This window comes from Bombina bombina, chromosome 9, assembly GCF_027579735.1.
Source record: "Bombina bombina isolate aBomBom1 chromosome 9, aBomBom1.pri, whole genome shotgun sequence".
Taxonomy (NCBI): Eukaryota; Metazoa; Chordata; class Amphibia; order Anura; family Bombinatoridae; genus Bombina; species Bombina bombina.
In genome coordinates, this window is record NC_069507.1 from 180,979,766 (window position 1) to 180,999,836 (window position 20,071).

The 20,071-nt window shown below is 38.8% G+C and overlaps 1 protein-coding gene across 1 annotated transcript in view; it reads right to left on the bottom strand.

The window, feature by feature from the left end:
* The window catches only part of PTPRE (protein tyrosine phosphatase receptor type E), a 487,247-nt gene that overhangs the window by 126,497 nt on the left and 340,679 nt on the right, over positions 1-20,071 (bottom strand). The window contains exon 6 of the mRNA XM_053692511.1: positions 5,781-5,917. Within this exon, the coding sequence (XP_053548486.1) occupies positions 5,781-5,917 (137 nt within the window). The remainder of the gene's footprint in view (positions 1-5,780; positions 5,918-20,071) is intronic.

The following is a 20,071-nucleotide window of genomic DNA, read 5'->3' on the forward strand; positions in this document are numbered from 1 at the left end:
GTGATCAGGGGGCTGGAAGAAGGTTCTTAGATACAAGGTAATCACAGAGGTAAAAAGTATATTAATATAACTGTGTTGGTTATGCACAACTGGGGAATGGGTAATAAAGGGATTATCTATCTTTTAAAACAATAAACATTCTATTGTAGACTGTCCCTTTAAGTGACGAGGAGAGCCGTGAATGGCCATTGCAGAGAAACGGATATCGTATCACTAAGAAGATTGGTGAGATCTAACCAGTTTGCCGCCCCACTACAAGGGTCCATTAGGCGAGGGCAAGCCCTCAGTAGGTTGTACCCTGTTAATGGGATATTCAATAATGATTGGGAATCTGCATATATACGTTGATTCAGGGCTGGTCTGTGCTACATTAATTATTTTGTATATGATCATTAAGCATCTAAGTATTTGTGGGAGAAGGGCTTGTTCTCTCCAGAGTCGACTAATAGATACCCGACACAGACCTGTTAGTCTTATTTTTTTACTTTATTGATGGATTGTGCTGGCATAGGGCATACTGGCGTTTCTCCTCTTGTTTTCTATCTTGTTTTCTTACATTATTAAATAACAATACTTCTTATGCTCCCTTGCACCCCTGGATACATCATTTTTTAGTTATCCTGGGTTATCCACTATATTATTATTAGATTGGGTTTGAGCTGGTGCACCCACCACATTTTTTGAATAAATATATATATACATATACATACACACTGGTAAACACACAAACACACCTAATAAATAATGGTATGTAATTTTATTTGTCTAAGCTCTATCATCAAAACCTGTGTGGATAAATATTCCTAGTAGGTAACCTGTCTGAAATAAGCAGAAATTAAGAACATTTCACTGTTTTTTCCACTGTTTTCAGCAATTAAACAGTTATAGCTGAATTTGGGTTCACAACAATTAATGGAATTAGTTGCATTGCTTAAAAAAATAATAATATATAAGCAAAGAGACATATTTCACTTATTATTACATTGTTTATTTTTGTGCTAGCAATACACGTAGGCCCTCATTTAATGCGCCAAGGGGTGTACTATCCAAAAATGTGTACTTTATTTAATGTATCTTAGTTTCCCAGGTTTCTACAGCTGTCTGATTGCAGACATAACCGATAAAAGTGGAAAGGCTATTTTTTTTAGACGATTTGAAGATTGCCATGTCTGCAATTAAACATTTCTAGTCACTTGGAAAATTAAAATATGGTACACAAAGCACACATTTGTAGAAAGTTCACCCTTTGGCGCATCAAATGAGGGGCTACATGTATCTCTAGCACATAATTGAGGTGCGCAACAATAAATGGAATATGGTGCTTTGCATAAAAGCAACAAACCATATTCCACTTATTAAATTATCTATTTTTTAGCAATACATGTAGCCCCTCATTTGATGCACCAAAGGGTGTACTTTCCAAAAATGTGTACTTTATAAATGTATCTTAATTTCCTAGGTGGCTACAGCTGTCTGATTGCAGAGACAACCCAGTAAAGTTGAAAGTCTATTTTTTTTAAAGAAGATTTCAAAATTGCCATGTCTGCAACTATACAGTTCTAACCACTTGAGAAGTTAAAATTTGCTACAAAAAGTACACATTTGTAAAAAGCACACCCTTGGCGCATCAAATGAGAAGCTACATATATTAAAATTGGAGTGCACAGCAAGTAAAGGAATATGGCACTTTGCTTAGAAAATATTGTTTAGTTATTTTCTGCACATTGCTATTTCGTGGTGCTAGAAATACATGTGGCCCCTCCTTTGATGCGGCTTGGTGTGTACTTTCTAGAAATATTTAGTTTATATACCATATGCATCATCAGTGAAGGAATCAGAGTTTGGGGCAGTGGGAGTGGATGGAGGTCCCCAGACCTCTATCAAGGTGGGTGAGTGCTAGCGACGGCTCAGAGCCCTCATTAGAACCTGAGTGGGAAACTTTGCGATGGCTCAGAGCTGTCGTTAGCACTCAAGGGGTTAAAAAGAGGTTAAAAATGAGTTTGGAATTTTTTACCACTCATCAACATGATCAAGATTATCTTCATTCTACTGTTCTAGGTTTCACCAGGCATCATGCAGGAGAAGATTGTGCAAGTTGGAGGATGGTCAGTACTCCTAAGAGTGCCTATTGTCCCCAGCAATACCCTTTAGACTGTGGGTACAGGCAAGTCACACTGCTGTCACCAGCTCCACCGACTTTTATGAAGGCTGCTAAAAATTTGCAGATAGCTCAGGGCCTGTGCAATAATATATTTCAGCCAGTTGTTTTCAGCTGATCTGGCTGACCTGCATTCTCTGGTATGGGTAGTCCCATACCATTCTAGTCATTATGCCATCATATATGGGCCCTATGAAGCCAAAGTTAGACAGCAAAAAAATAAAAATATGCACATTAAAAAAATATGTACTGGGGGGCGTGTCCAAGCAGCGGCCATGATAAGATGCAAAAGAGGCTCTACATAATTTCTAAGAAATCCTCCGAATATCTTGTTTCACACTTATCATCTCCTCAAACGGACAACCTACACCAAATGAGGGATGCCTACTGAACCAGATGATATCACAAAACTATAGTTTATCTTGCCAGAAACTTTGCAATCTGATATAGTGGCGGATCTCAAGCAGCGGCCTAGCAGAAAAATTAGCAACCCCCCCAGCACTCTAAGTTTGTTTTTTGATTGGTTGCCAAACAAAACTACTGTATCATTATCTGGTGAATGGGAGACTAACAGTACAACAAAATGGAAGCTCTAGAGGCTGTGACAGCATGGGAGTCGAAGATGCATGATGCAATCACGCAGTTCTACCGACAGATTGAAAGGGATCTTAGATCTGATCTTTACTCCTCACAGCTATGGATCACTATACTACCTCTCCTACGGGGTACACAGAGCAGCTTCCTTCATTAGACGCTGACTGTCACTGCTCGGAACTGCTGCCGGAGTTGAAGCCTAGAGCCACCTGACAATCTCATGCCCAGAGTTTAACTGCACCACAGCGCCCTACGGCTGGATCCAATGATCGCAAGAGGAAGACAGATGGCCTGCCTAACGCAACTAGAGAACCCGAGCTTAGCTATACAGAAACGAGGTAAACCTCTACATCCAAGTACCTTGATGTTATCTATCTATGGATTGTTCCCACAGATCGGAGAGATAAGTACCTGGAGCAATCACTTCGGACTGCAGCAGTTCAGGAGGCCTTCCCACACACCGAGATCCAAGGACTTTCATGTTTCTGGAGTTCCCTATATCAAAAGGTATACCCTGCAGAACAATAACTTTGGAATTAAAACACTGATACTTCAGATGGGCTCCTCATCAAAAAGCATCAGATTAGGGATTGGTTGAACTTTATGAGAGGTATGGGTTCTCTTCCAACATGTCTGACGTTTGATAGACATTTATTGGGAGCTACTCCTATGGGAACTGCCATAACAAAGATTTTCTTTTATATAGCTTAACCTTACCCTCTCTTTACTCTTTGTCTACTATTGTCTACCTATACATATTTACATAACCAAGCTGTGATTGTATTTGTTTAACTTGGAAATAGGTTTCTTGTTGCCTTTAAAAAAAATTAAAAAAAATCTGTTAGCACAAAATGAGGCTTGATGCATTCAAACAGTTATGGGGGTTATATCTGAAATTGTTCTTTAAGTTGTTTTATTTGACAGATTGATCTCTCCATTTACATACTCTAATGTTTACCTATATATATGTATATACCAAGCTGTGCCTATATTGACTAGCACTTATAATGTGCTTTTATATCCTCATATTTTATTAAATAATAGTGGGGACAACAACTAACTCTGTTTTATATGTAAAATATATGCACAGATGCAGAGTTCTCTAAATGTAGGTTCACAGAATCCTCATCTTACTATACTTAACCTAGGGACAGGTTCTCATTAGTACGCAAGGTATTAAAGTTACAACTAATATAGGTCCCTAATACTGTTTTACTAAAGAGTCTCATTCAATAGTCTAACCCTACCCTCTATCAAATAGAGTTTATCTAATTCAGAGCTCCCTATGCAGACTTATACATCCATAATGTGAATATTTATATCTACCTCTGTAATATGAGTTATACCTGCATAAAAATGCTGTTAATACCAGTGGTTTAATATATACAAATTGCTACTCATGCCACACACAACAATGCTTACTCTTAAAATATATACTCTGAGTTAGAGCTATACAACTGAAGGTTTGGAATGACTCATACCCTTAGGCCATTTTCAGAGATATATCTTCACTATACTAGTATACATTTGACCCAGCCTTATTGTCTTGACTACCTAGAATACAGCTCTTTCTATTAACAGTAAATATCCCAAACTTGCTCAGTTCTCTGCCGCGCTGCCAGCGGCCGAGGTAGGGGGGTATGCTGAGTATTGTAATTGTAAAAATAATAGAGGACTGTATAGTATTGTGTACTTGGTCAGACTTATCCAAGCTCTCAATTTATATTCCTAAACTGATATATTTCTATATGCTATACTAAAGATTTGCTATGTTATGTGATGGCCCATCCGGAGGTATATATAGAGAAGATATATGATTTCGCCCAGATGAACACTCTCTGACTGGGTTATAACCAGGAATTACTCCAATACTTGTACCATGTCTAAACACTAATAGTACCCTGACTTTCAGAGTTTCAAAGACACCTACACACCTAGCTAGAGCCTGTGCTCCCTAACAAATGTAGATAGGATCAAACCATCATTTCCACACACCAAGTAAACACTGCTTAGCTCATAAACCTAACCTCCACAATAGATACAACCTGGAACAAATAGCAATACCCATATGCTAAACAAACTTTGCTCAGATCAGCCACATTAGTCAATAATGTGCATAGAATATCTCTCCCTAATAAGTTGCACTCCTATTATAAAACCAATACAGTAAATATATTTAACAGACTTCAGAGCGTCTCGTCTTTTTCCATTCTTCACAAACTTCTAAACCTGCTATAACTATCTAACTAAATTTCAACGTCCAAGAGTGACCGTATGTAACATTAGGGCTCCTCCTCTTAACCATTTAGATTACATAGGTCCATGAGTGGCCTGTTGAAGTTTAGGAGGTGCATTCATTTCCTACAAAAAAATAAAAAATGAGGTTCCAATTTTTATGTTTAGTGTTTTGTACAATATTACTGTAGTGCCCTTTTGATTATACACAGTTATGTATCTTGTAATTCAATACTTTCTACCTGAATATAATAGCAAAACAATTATTGCTGTACCACTGAACTTTTATTTACTGTTTTATATTTGAATAAAAATAAAAATATGTACTGCACCAAATCTACGCTCTTCCCCCCAACCCCCCCAAAAGCGCCCTTAGACAGTCGCCTCTATTGTAGCACCAGCTCTGGATAGTAAATTGGAAGGTTGTTTAAAATTGCATATTCTATCTGAAAAATGAAAGTTCAATTTTGAATCTACTGTAAAAAAAAAAAAGCATACCTAAATATACTTGTGCAAATGTGTATATACTTGGTACATATTATATGTATAATAACATTATAAAGCTGCATTGAATTATTAATACTAAAGGTAAAAGGTTCAGTGTGTAAAACGTTGAAATATGGAAAACAACATGATTGTACATATTTTAAAGGTAACAGAAGAATACAAATATTAAAGCAGGGACATTCAACAGATTTCTTTTAAACACAACTGCTGTAAGTCTTGCCAAGGAATATGTGTCTTTTACTCTGTATCTTGTTCTTTATTTCAAAGTAAAAAGAAGAATTCTTACATTATACTCTTCTCTGAAAAGTTTCCCCTCATCAGCTGATCTTATCCTGATCTCTTCTTCCAAGTTCTCCAGCGGAATAGGAAAATATTTCTTCAAAACAGTGGGAGAACTGCCCAGTAGCATCACTCTTTGTTGTTCTATCCAGAGGCAAAAGACAAAAATAGATAGTAAAATGGAATTTGACTGCTTTTATTTAAATGTGACTGTTTATTTTAATTATGCAGACCATGATGATTATGGTGTTTGGACAATTTTTTGGACTACAACTGATACCCACCTTCAAGGTTAAAGGGTTAGGAAGCCAAAAATGTTTATTTAATAATTCAGATAGAACATGCAATTTTAAATAATTTTCCAATTTACTTCTATTATCTAATTTTGTTTTGTTCTCTTTGATAACATTGAAAAGCATACCTAGATATTCTCAGAGCAGCAATGCACTACTGGGAACTAGCTTCTGATTGGCGGCTGCACATATATGCAACTTGTAATTGGCTTACCACATGTGTTTAGCTAGCTCCCAGTACTGTTTTGCTGATTATTCAACAAAGGATACCAAGAGAATGAAACACATTTTATAATAGAAGTAAATTGGAAAGATGTTTAAAATTGTATGCTCTATCTGAATCATGAAAGGAAAAATTGATTTCCATGTACATTTAAAATGACAAATCGTTTTGTAGTAAAATATGCTCAAATGTCAGAGTGCAATGCTGATCAACTAGTGATTATAGAATCTGGGCAGGTGTGCAGCTACATACATCTCAAGTCAACCATAAGAGACAGTTATCTGATGTTATGATCACCTGACATCTCAAGTCAACCAAAAGAGACATCAGTTATCTGATGTTATGATGATCACCTGACTTTGCTGTACCACTGGCCTAAATCAGTGAGATACATGAAGGATGAGGTAACATTTTGTTTACTTTTGCCACTGAAAGGCAACCAATATCTCTCAAATGGCCTCATGCAGCACCCAGTTCCGCAAAAGGCGACATGAGTCATTTAACACAGGGCTTGAAAAGCTGCCGGAGCAGTAACTTGTTAGATGAATCAACATTCATCTAAATATTATATCTTAGATTAAAAGTTTACGTTAGCGCATACACCAAAAAACAGTCCTATCTAAACCACTCTTATACCTTATCTCCTTCCTAGATACGTATTTATTCGGAATTGGTTGTAAAGAAACAAAGAGGGCGCTACTCGATAGCTATAGGTTGTTAAATCTATATGAACAAACAAATTATCCAAAACGATTGGGTAGATGTCTCTATTTTGAACTTGTGAATTAAAGAACCTTCAACCTTAAAACCAAGAGGCCAATTTATCAAGCTCCATATGGAGCTTGAAGGGCCGTGTTTCTGGCGAGTCTTCAGACTCGTCAGAAACACCAGTTATGAACCAGCGGTCTAAAGACCGCTGCTCCATAACCCTGTCCGCCTGCTCTGAGGCAGACAGGAATCGCTGCAATTCAACCTGATCGAATACGATCGGGTTGATTTACACCTCCCTGCTGGCGGCCCCGCGAGTCAGCAGCGGGCGGCATTGCACCAGCAGCTCTCCTCATTAAGCGAGGTCTTGCGGACCTGATCCGCACGGTTTCATGAGGTCCGCAAGACCTTTCATAAATAGGCCTCCAAGTCTCAAGTATTTTTATTTCTATGTATGTTTACGTATATCAAAAACGCTTATCAAATTGTATTTCTTATTTCTTATTTATTAATTTACATGAAATTATGTTCTTAGCAAAAAATAATTCAGATTAATGCTTATATGCTTCTAAAATATAAAATATAAATGAACTGTGTCGTTGATGAATATACAAAAAGGTGTTAAAAATCGTCTACACTTATAAATCTATCTAGACTCTCTACGTATGAGATTCAAAAATATAATCAGATTAACAATAAAAGCAGAATCACAATAAAAGGCCAACAGCTATATGAAAAATTGAAAAAGCAAAATCTCCATTAAAACATATAACCTTTAAAGTATTAGTGCAAATAAGGTTTTTCTCAGGGACCTCGTTATAAGGTAAAGTATCCTGGAGCGCGCTCCCTTAAAAACAACAAGTCATTTTGAACAATTTTGTACTTTCTTAAAAGCCACTTAGAGGAGTTGAATTGTTACAGTCACTTAGAGGAGTTGAATTGTAACAGTCTTACCGTCACTTCTTATGAAATGGATACAGTCGATTACATGTGTTACTTTACCCTGAAGACTTGCAGGGAAGAACGATACTTGTATCCAGTAACAAAGTCTCCTTGCATCCACAGCTCCTGTGTTCTAGACTCTGTGTTCCGGTTTGGCGAGACCCGCCAGGGGTACAAACAGTTACGGATTTCAAAACAGGTGACGTCACCGAACTTTAAAATATTTCAGCGTGGAATTTGTAACTCCAGAAAATTCAAAGATTACACTTGCGCAAGTGAATTTATGTAGAGTAAGCCACCCTCACCGCTGTCTGTTTTATTTTTGAAGGTGGAAAATACTGCACTTAGTACAAATGTACGCAGATATCGTTCACACCTATATGGTAAAAAGACACAGATCCTCTGGGTGCTTAATATAATGTTCAATAAAGTTGATTGAGGCTTACAGCTTCTACGCGTTTCACCCTCTGCTTAAGGCTTTATCAAGATGCTGTTAGTGCCTCATTTACCTTCTTTTATACACCTTCCTTTTTCGTTATTGGTCAAATTTCTTGCGTGAAATTAAAGCGACAGTGGTGCTATTTTCATATGTATATCTCACATATATGGCTTTTTCTCCATTCATCAAATGTGTCTTTATATTGTTGCAACTCCTTTCTTTGTCATATCGGATGGCTTTTTATGTATCATTCTTTTTTTTAAAATTCTCTTTATTAAAAGGAAACAAAGCATTTACAAAAATCTTTTGCATTTCTTGTTACAAAATACAGTGCATTTGGCTTGACATTATTTATATCCTGATTCAGGCTAAGCAAATAACATTGTTCATGGTAGCATGTTTTGAGAGTAAAGTCCTTCTCTCTAGTATGTGTTGTTGGATATATGCTTCGTTCCTTCATAAATTTTTCAAAATTTAAAACAAACATAAACAGACAATTTTTAATAACTATTTACATTGTAATCTTAGATCTTTAACAATGGTTTCTGTGGTGTTTCTGTTCTTGGTTACAAACTCAGTGTGGGGGGGGGGGGGGTTGCAGGGAAAGAGAATTTTTTTTTTTATGTAAATGAACCTATGTTTTGTTGGTATATTGTTATTTGTAAGCTCAATACAGCATTACTTCTGAGAAGTCTCCCTCTTGTTCTAACCCCACTATTGAGCGTCTCCCCTCCCCCATGTCAGTCTGCAGCATGGTTTCTAGGTGTGCAAATGGTTTAAATATCTGTTTCTGTGTAGATGAATCTAATGTATCGATGTATATTTTCCATTTTTTAAGAAAGGGGCGCAGTCTGGTTTTTGTGTCAAGTCTAGCGTCGTGTTGTTCCACAAAAAGTTGCTTGAGTAGTAAATGTTTTAATTGTGCCACTGTCGGTGCTTGTCGAACAATCCATCTCTTAAGGATGCACTGTCTGGCAAGAATTGTGTATAAGGTGAGGAATTTATGTAGTTTTTTATGGCTGTCGTCCCATTTGAACAGGAAGATTTCTATCTCGGTGAGGTCAATTTCTATCCGAAATGTGAGTTTCAACCAGTATTGACATTGCCCCCAGAACCTCCTGATCTTCGGGCAAGTGTAAAAGTAATGATGTAACGACGGGGCTGGTAGTCTGCATTTGATACAGTGATCTGGGACTTCTTTGTCCCACTTTGATAGTCTGTGTGGTGTGATGTAGTCCATATGTAAAACTCTAATTTGCGTTTCCCTTTGTGACACCGCTAATGTTGCCTGTCTGGTTTTTTCCAGGCTTTCTTTAACATCTTGTACCGTGGGCTCCACCATAAAGGCGGATACATGCCTTGACAATAATTTTGTTAGGATCATAGATTCGTTTTGCTGTATCAGGCGTTTGTAAATGTGGGAAAGCGAGAATGATCCCGCCCGGAACAGAGTTTGTGCTATTGCAAAAGGCGAAGCCTCCCAGAATCTTTCATTGGAAGACTGCAGTGAGCCCATATAGTGTCTCAACTGCAAATAGGCATAAAAATGTCTGTTTGGGATGTGGAATCTGGTCTTGAGGTCCTGGAAAGATCTAACTGTGTGTAGCAGTGGATCTAGTGTGTCTCCCAGTACTTTTAGTCCCATTCCCTCCCATACTCGGAAGGGTTCCTGATCCATGCCAGCCGGGAAGTCCGGGTTACCCAGTATCGGGATAAACCTGGGCGAGGGGGAGTCAGTCTTTAAATATTTATGTATTTTGTACCAGGCCCTTAGCGGGTCTCTGTAAGTCACATTAGTGAGGAGTTCAGTGGGGAGGGTTCTTCCATTCCCATAGGGCAAATATGTCAGTGAGATAGGGGCTACTATCGCTCTCTCAAGTTTATCATCCCCAAAATGGGCTGTATCTAACTGCCAGTCTATTACCATCCTAGCCAGCGCTGCCCAGTTATATAGCTTTACATTTGGAAGGGCTAGTCCCCCCGCAGAATAAGGAAGTTGTAATTTTTCCATCGCTATTCGCGGTTTCCCTTTTTTCCAGATAAATCGTGATATTGCCCTAGATAAGAGGCGTGTATCCGCATTAGTCAAAAGAAACGGTAGCATATGCATTGGGTATAATATTTTGGGTAGTATCGTCATTTTGATCAAGTGAACTCTACCCGATAGTCCCAAGGGGAGGTCAAGCCAGTTTGACAATTGGGAAGATAGTTGCACACATTTGTTGGCTAAATTTAATTTATAGATTTTTTCCGGGTCTCTATGCAGGTGTATGCCTAGATAAAGAAGACTTTCCGTTGTTTCCACAAACGGGAGGTCATGAGTGGAGTGCTGATGTTTCCTGAGCCACAGGATCTCTGATTTCTCTGTATTTATTTTGTACCCCGATAAGGAGCCAAACTCTTCTATTGTCTGGAGTATGATCGGGATATGTGTTCTTGGGGAGTCTACAAACAACAACATGTCGTCCGTATATAGCGCCAGATGGAGAGGGACGCCCTTGATGGTAATACCCGGGAACACTTCTCTGAGTTTTAAATAGTCTACTGAGTCCACTGTCGCTTCCACTATCATGTATCTGGAGTTATGGTCTAGATAAGTATTTTGTATATTGACTGTCAGTTTTTTCCCAAACAGTATTGCCAACCCTCTGCTAGCCCTGGTGTGCGATAGAAAGACAACCTGATTCACCCATTCTCTGCGTAATTTTTGGTGTTCTATGTCGGTGAGGTGTGTCTCCTGTAGCATTGCAATGCCAGTACCTAGTTTTTTGAGATGATTAAGTATTGCTTTACGTTTGATAGGTGTGTTGAGGCCCCCTACATTCCAAGTTGTAATTCTAAGTGACATCTTTGTAAATTAGAGCTATTTAGTATGAAAAGGAAAAAAAAAAAAAAAAAAAGGGGGAGAAAGAGGAGTGAGGTGGTAGGGAGACAAGGGGCAAAAACAGCACACAAATAGCATTTAGAAAACCATGATGTGGGAGAGAGCACAAGGCAACACAACAACCCAAACACAATGCAGTATATTTTACAGTATAGTGTTATCTCAGAACCAACCTGTCCTTCCTCCCCCTGCTTTTCCTCCCCCTCCCGGTAGATTTCTAGTGCGTTTCCCGGGGGGATTCCCTCTCTTCCGCTCGTCACTCCATCTACTACTGCGTCATTTTCCTTACTTTCCTGTAGATGGTTATTTATGTCTAGTCCTGACTTTGGGGGAATATTTGATCTATTGTGTACGGTCTCTAGATCTCTTCCAAATTTTGATTTGTGCTTGTATCTACGTCTATACTTTCCCTCTCTCTCCTCGACACTTGGGCCTGATGATATTTTAACAGTGTCTTTTGTGCAAGGTGCATAAAACGGTATATTTGCCCTAAGCTCTCGCTGGTAAGCAATACAGGTGTATTTGTGAGTCCCTGAACTTTGGAGAAGAGGGTTTCTCCTTACTAACGAATGTTGCAGTTTCTCTCCGTTCTACGTGATGCCGCTTGTTATATTCTTTGGTTATTTGAATTGTGGTGTGGGCTATTATCATCCTCCCCCCACCAAGTCTGCCTATGTGTGTGTGGTGTAGTATGAGCATAGAGATAAACACCTTTAAGAAGTATAATTCAATTCTTTTTAACCTAAACATCAACAATTGAAACAGTCTCAACCTATCTATTTGTTTCATTTTTATCTTCACATCTTTTGCAATGTATAGCAGAACTGTTAGAAAAGAACATTTTTTAAAACCTTCATAATTATTTAAACATATAAACAACAATAACCAATAAACATAAAACACAGTAAAGTGTTGCAACATTACCCTGGGGGGTTAGAGCAACCCCCCTCCGTGCCAGTCCACCTTCACGGCTCTTAGGCCATCATTTTGTCCATTATGGTGTAGCACAAAGTTTTGCTTAGACATTCAAAGTCTCAATGGGGTTATCCAAGAGGACATCCATCCTCAGAACAGAGAAAGTCTGGAGAGGCTGTACCAGCATCATCAATCTGGCCGATGTTGTTCTGTGGCTAGGAAGCTTTTCAAGGCTTGTGGTGAGTGAAAAAATTTAGTTCCGTATGGTGTTTGTAGCCTAAGTTTCGCTGGAAACAGCAAGGCTACCTGCCTTCCTTGTTCGTGTAGCATGGAACACAATGGTGCAAATTCTTTTCTTTGTTTGGTCACCTCTATTGAGTAATCCTGAAAGAGGAGGAGTTTTGCGTTTTCAAAAAGTGTCTCTTTACGGGCTCGGTAGGCTCTTAAGATTTTAAGTTTCTCTTGAAAATTTAGGCATTTGAATATGACCTGCCTTGGCCTGTTCTGTGTCTGTTCCAGACCTCTCTCTGGGCCTATCCTATGTGCCCTCTCCACATCTATTGGTAAGATGTCAGGGTGTAGTCCCAGAAGTTTAGGAAAGGTCAGCGCCACAAATTCTAATAGGTCCTTACCCTTGATGGACTCTGGAACTCCTACTATGCGGAGGTTGTTGCGCCGACTCCTATTCTCTAGATCATCTACTCGGTCTTGGAGAGTTTGCGTTTTTTTCACTAGTTGTTTAATAGTTGTGTCAGCTGCAAGTTGTCTGTCCTCCACGTCTGAGATGCGAGTTTCAGCCGCATTTATTCTAGCAGCGAATTGTCGCACTTCACATGTAAGAGTGTCTACTCCCGTCTGTAGTGAGTCCATTTTAGGGAGGAAAAAGGATTTCAGTTCCTGTAACAAGGCATTATGGTCCAATCTAGATGGTGTGTCTTGGTTTATTATCACTGGTTCTTCTGTGTGGATTTCTGCTGCGAATTTGTGTTGTTTTTTATTTTCAGCATTCTTTGCCCTGAGTGACATGTCTGCAGTTGGCTTGGATGAGACTTTGTGAAAATATTGATCTACTTTCATTGAAGTTCTGGGAGCTGTTGCATATGTGACTGGTTTTTGCGCACGTGTCTGTGATGATAGTATTCCAGTCAGGCACTAGTATAGTAACGTTGCAAATGAGCAGAGAGTTCAATGGATATAGTCACCAGCCAGGTCTAAGCCCGTGTTAGTTTACCGTTCTTAATCAGAATAATAGCTTCCAAATCTTTTTGTAAAAATACGATGGTTTGCCTGAGGTGCAGAATATAATAGGTTATAATTTCTCTGTTAAGTCCCAAGGGTTCCTGCCATTCATATAGCTGTAAGTGTAGTGCAGAGCCTTATAATGGCTGAGAGTGATAGGCCTCAATTTAAGCAGAACTTGGCTCAGACATCAGAGAGCTGCGTGGGTCTGACAGTTTCAAAGTCTGTGGGGCCAAGGTCTGTGTCTGTATGAGCAAACCACCCTGCCTGAGCTTCAATAGGTGGGGTATTCCTATCTTATCTTGGCGGCCTGGCCTATTTGCGTTAGAGATAAAAGAGGACAGCGTGGCTCACCTGGATAATGCCGTTCGGTTAGGCCTCTGCCATGTGGGTGTCGCTACCTCCCCTGATGTTATGGAGGAGATCGGTGGTTTAATTCCTCAAGCCGTTTTTTTCCATAAATCTAGTCAGTCCTCTATTCTGAATCTGCTTGGCCCCGGAAACAGCGAGCGCTGGTTCTGATGCACTGTGGATTGTCTGAGTTCTCCTTTCACCGTTCCCGGTGTCAGAGCCTTTATTGTGTCAAGTCACCTCACCCTCCGATATAACGGCACTCCTTCGGTACACCTCCGCCAAAAGCCGTTGCTAATACCTGGTCGGCAATGTGAGTGGATTCGGCCCAACCGGCCGTTATTCTGTTCTGCGTGTGGTTGGCGTGTGAGCCAAGATGGCGCGAGTCTGAGGTGCGGCTCTTTTATTTTTTAGGCTCCCGGTCGCTGGATCTGTTGTTGCGATCTGCACACTCTTGAAAGTTGGTTGGCGCAGTGTTGTACAGCCCGACAATAAATTTGCGTGTGGGGCTAGGCATGAAAATTAGGGTTCTTGAGTCTATTTTTGCTCCCAAACACGGAGCTCAGCATAGATGCGTCTGCTTGTTAGGCCCGTCTACCGGAAGTCCTTTATGTATCATTCTTGTTGGTCTTTAAATCAAAAAAAGGGAGGGGCAATTCTTTAAGATGTTAGTTTTCAAATATTGGCTTAGTTTTGAAAACTAAGTAAACATCTTAAAGAATTGCCCCTCCCCTTTTACTATCAGCCAATCGGAATTCGAGGGACGCCATCTTGGATGACGTCATTTAAAGGAACAGTCATTCGTCATTAGTCCGTCGTGCTGGAAGGATGCTCCGCGCGGGATGTCTTCAAGATGGAGCCGCTCCTCGTCGGATGGATGAAGATAGACGATGCCGCTTGGATGAAGACGTCTGCCGGTCCAGATGTCCTCTTCTGCCCAGATAGGATGAAGACTTCTGCCGGTCCGGATGTCCTCTTCTGCCCCATCGGATGACCACTTGTGCCCGGCTGGGTGAAGACAGCTCAAGGTAGGGTGATCTTCAATGGGGTAGTGTTAGGTTTTTTTAAGGGGGGATTGGGTGGGTTTTAGAGTAAGGGTGTGTGGGTGGTGGGTTGTAAATGTTGGGGGGGGTATTGTAAATTTTTTTCAGGTAAAAGAGCTGATCACTTTGGGGCAATGCCCCGCAAAAGGCCCTTTTAAGGGCTATTTGTAATTTAGTATAGGGTAGGGCATTTTATTATTTTGGGGGGCTTTTTTATTTTATTAGGGGGCTTAGATTAGGTGTAATTAGTTTAAACTTCTTGTAAAAAAAAAATCTGTAATTTGTGGGGGGGTTTTTGGTACTTTAGTTTATTTTAGTTATTTGTATTTAATTTTAGCTAATTGTAGTTAATTAATTTAATTTATTGATAGTGATAGTGTTAGGTGTATTTGTAACTTAGGTTAGGATTTATTTTACAGGTAATTTTGTAATTATTTTAACTAGGTAGCTATTAAATAGTTATTAACTATTTAATAGCTATTGTACCTAGTTAAAATAAATACGAAGTTGCCTGTAAAATAAAAATAAATCCTAAAATAGCTACAATGTAATTATTAATTATATTGTAGCTATCTTAGGGTTTATTTTACAGGTAAGTATTTAGTTTTAAATAGGAATACTTTAGTTAATAATAGTAATATTATTTAGATTTATTTAAAAAATAATTAAGTTAGGGGGGTGTTAGGGTTAGGTTTAGGGGTTAATCACTTTATAATAGTGGCGGCGACGTTGGCAGCGGCAGATTAGGGGTTAATAGATTTAATAGGCTATGTGGGCTATGGCAGTTTAGGGGTTAATACTAGAATAGGTTTATTGCGGTGTGGGCTATGGCGGTTTAGGGGTTAATAATTAGGCTTATTGCGTTGTGGGGGGTTGTCAGTCTAGGGGTTAATACGTTTATTATTAGGAGTGAAAGGGGGAATTGCGGATATAGGGGTATACGTGTCGGGCTTATTTTTGGGAGGCGTGTTAGACAGTTATGGGAGATTTAAAATTTTAGTTACTTTTCTTAGGCACCAGCAGTTTCTAAAGTGCCGTAAGTCACTGGCGACTCCAGAAATTTGTAGTTACGTTTATTTCTGGACATAGCTAGTTTATCAGACTTACGGCACTTTAGGAACTGCCGGCAGGGTATATGTAATACCCCGATGTGCGAGGTGAAATTACGGGCGGCGCGGGTTCCCTCGCTTGCGACGAAACCTACGCCGTATATCGGATCGCGCCCCAAATGAGACTGAGATAGTGGCAAAAAATGTATCAAGAGAAAAAGAAAGTTACGTTAAAACCTAACACCTAACATAAACCCCTAGTCTAAATAACCCTAATCCGCTGCCCCGACACTAAATAAAGTTATTAACCCCTAAACCGCCACCCCCCAACATCGCCGACACTAAATAAACCTATTAACCTCTAAACCTCCGGCCCCCCCACATAGTTACTAATAAAATAAACCAATTAACCCCTAAACCGTCGTCCTCCCACATCGCTACTACTATAATAAACCAATTAACCCCTAAACCGCCGGCCCCCCACATCACTACTAATAAAATAAACCTATTAACCCCTAAACCACCGCCCCCCAAACGCTACTAATTAAATAAATATATATATTATCCCCTAAACCGCCGGCTCCCCACATCGCAACTACTATAATAAACCTATTAACCCCTAAACCACCTTCCCCCCACATCGCAACTACTAAACTAAACCTATTAACCCCTAAACCGCCGGCCCTCCACACACTAAATTAAACTATTAACCCCTAAACCTAATACCCCCCCTAATTTTAAATGAAATTTACAATATAACAATCTTTAAATAAATAAAAACTTACCTGTGAAATAAAAAAACTAAGTTTTAAACTATAAAGTAACCTAACATTACTATTTTAAAATAATAAAATTAATGAAAAATAATAAAAAAAAATTTTTACAAATTTAAAAAATCCTAACACTACTGAAAAATTTAAACAAATTACATTACAAAAAATAAAAACTCTCAAATTACGAAAAATAAAAAAACTCTAAGATTACAAAAAATAATAAACAAAATTATCCAAAATAATAAAAATTACACCTAATCTAATACCCCTATAAAAACAAAAAAGCCTCCTCAAATACAAACACCCCCTTACCTAACAATAAACTACCAATAGTCCTTAAAAGGGCCTTTTGTAGGGCATTGCCCTAAATTAAACAGCTCTTTTACCTAAAAATTACAAAAGTCCCCCTAACAGTAAACCCCCCACCCAACCAACCCCCCAAAATAAAAAAACCTATGTCTAAAAAAAAACTAATCTGCCCATTGCCCCTAAAGGGCATTCAGCTCTTTTACTGCCCATCCCTAATCTAAAAAAAAAAAAACCTAACACTAACCCCAGGAAATCTACTCACAGTTCCTGAAGTCCGGACATCCATCTTCATCCAGGCGGCGAGAAGTCTTCATCCATCGTGGGGGCATCTTCTATCTTCATCTCGGTGGCGTGGAGCTTTGGAGGTGCGGAGCTGTGGAGGCGCGTAGCATCCCTGCCGATGGCACGGACATCCAGCGTGGAAGATCCCCTTCATACGATCACTGTCGTAGAATGAAGCTTGAATGCAAGGTAGCCGTTTAAAAATGGGGTACCTTGCATTCCTATTGGCTGACATTTTCAAATCAGCCAATAGGATGAGAGCTACTGGAATCCTATTGGCTGTTCAAATTGAACTATATTATGAAACTATGGGAAGGAGGGAGAGGGGGGGGGGATAATAAATATTGGGCAAGGGACCTGGGAGGGTGGGTAGGGTACTTAGGGGGGACAGCTACACTACAGAAAATATTTTATTTTGCATAAAAAACTGGGTACTGGCAGACAGCTGCCAGTTCCCAAGATGGTGGCAAATAGGTAGATGAGGGAGGGTTAGAAAGCTGTATGGGGGGGATCAGGGAGGTTGGGAGCTAAGGGGGGATTTAAACACTTCAGAATCAATATATATATATAAAAAAAAATATTTTTATTTTAGAACTGGCAGACTTTATGCCAGTACTTAAGATGGCGTTGACAATTGTGAGGTTGGGGAGGGAAGAAAGCTGTTTGAGGGGGGTCAGGAAGGGATCAGGGGGTGAGATGTGTCAGGTGGGAGGCTGATCTCTACACTAAAGCTAAAATTAACCCTACAAGCTACCTAATTAACCCCTTAACTGCTGGGCATAATACAAGTGTGGTGCGCAGCGGCATTTAGCAGCCTTCTAATTTCCAAAAAGCAATGCCAAAGCCATATATGTCTGCTATTTCTAAACAAAGGGATCCCAGAGAAGCATTTACAACCATTTGTGCCATAATTGCACAAGCTGTTTGTAAATAATTTCAGTGAAAAACCTAAAGTTAGGGGGAAAAGTTAGTGAAAAAGTGAACAACTTTTTTATTTGATCGCATTTGGCGGTGAAATGGTGGCATGAAATATACCAAAATGGGCCTAGATCAATACTTTGGGTTGTCTAAAAAAATGTATATATATATATATATATATATATATATATATATATATATATATATATATATATGTGAAGGGTTATTCAGGGATTCCTGACAGATATCAGTGTTACAATGTAACTATTGCTAATTTGTACTTATTGCCCTATAACTTGCAAAAAAAGCAAAGAACATGTAAACATTGGGTATTTCTAAACTCAGGACAAAATTTAGAAACTATTTAGCATGGGTGTTTTTTGGTGGTTGTAGATGTGTAACAGATGCTGGGGGTCAAAGTTAGAAAAAGTTTTTTTCATTTTTTTCATCATATTTTATAATTTTGTTTATAGTAAATTATAAGATATGATGAAAATAATGGTGTCTTTAGAAAGTCCATTTAATGGCGAGAAAATATGTGTGGGTACAGTAAATGAGTAAGAGGAAAATTACAGCTAAACACATGGGGCGCGATCCGATATAGATCGCAGTTTGCGGCGCAAGCGAGGGAACCGGCGTCGCCCGCAGTTTCAGCTCGCAACTCGAGCTATCCCATATAGGTCGCCGTCAGATGCTAACGTGCCGTAAATCTGACAAACCAGCGATGTCCAGAAATCTGCGTAAGTACAAATTTCTGGCGTCGCCAGTGACTTGCGGCACGTTAGAAACTGCCGGCGCCTATAAAACCTGACTAAAGTCTAAAACACCCGCACTGTCTAACACGCCTCCCTAACATAGCCCGCACTGTCTAACACGCCTCCCTAACATAGCCCGCACTGTCTAACACGCCTCCCTAACATAGCCCGCACTGTCTAACCCTCTATCCGCTATCCCCCCTCACTAGCCTAACAATAAAAAAAATTATTAACCCCTAAACCGCCGCTCCCGTACCCCGCCGCCAGCTATATTATATCTATAACCCCCTAAAGTGAGCCCCTAACACCGCCGCCATCTATATTAAAATTATTAACCCCTAATGTAAGCCCCTTACACCGCCGCCATCTCTATTAAAATGATTAACCCATAATTTAATCTACCTACCCCGCCGCCAGCTATATTATCTATATTAACCCTAAGTATATTATAGTTAATATAGTTATTACATTATATATATTAACTATATTAACCCTAATTATATTAGGGTTAATATAGTTAATATAGTTACTATAGTATTTATATTAACTATATTAACTCTATCTAACCCTAACTAAATTTATATTAAATTAATCTAATTCATTTATAAACTAAAATATTCCTATTTAAATCTAAATACTTACCTATAAAATAAACCCTAAGATAGCTACAATATAATTAATAATTACATTGTAGCTATGTTAGGGTTAATATTTATTTTACAGGTAAATTGTTAATTATTTTAACTAGGTATAATAGATATTAAATAGTTATTAACTATTTAATATCTACCTAGTTAAAATAATTACCCAATTACCTGTAAAATAAATCCTAACCTAAGTTATAAATACACCTACACTATCAATAAATTTAATAAACTACAAACATCTATCTAAAAATACAATTAAATTAACTAAACTAAATTACAAAAAAAAAAAACACTAAATTACAAAAAATAAAAAAAAGATTACAAGATTTTTAAGCTAATTACACCTATTCTAAGCCCCCTAATAAAATAATAAACCCCCAAAATAAAAAAATTCCCTGCCCTATTCTAAATTAAACAAATTTCAAAGCTCTTTACCTTACCAGCCCTTAAAAGGGCCTTTTGTGGGGCATGCCCCAAAGAATTCAGCTCTTTTGCATACAACAAATACAATCCCCCCCCCCCATTACA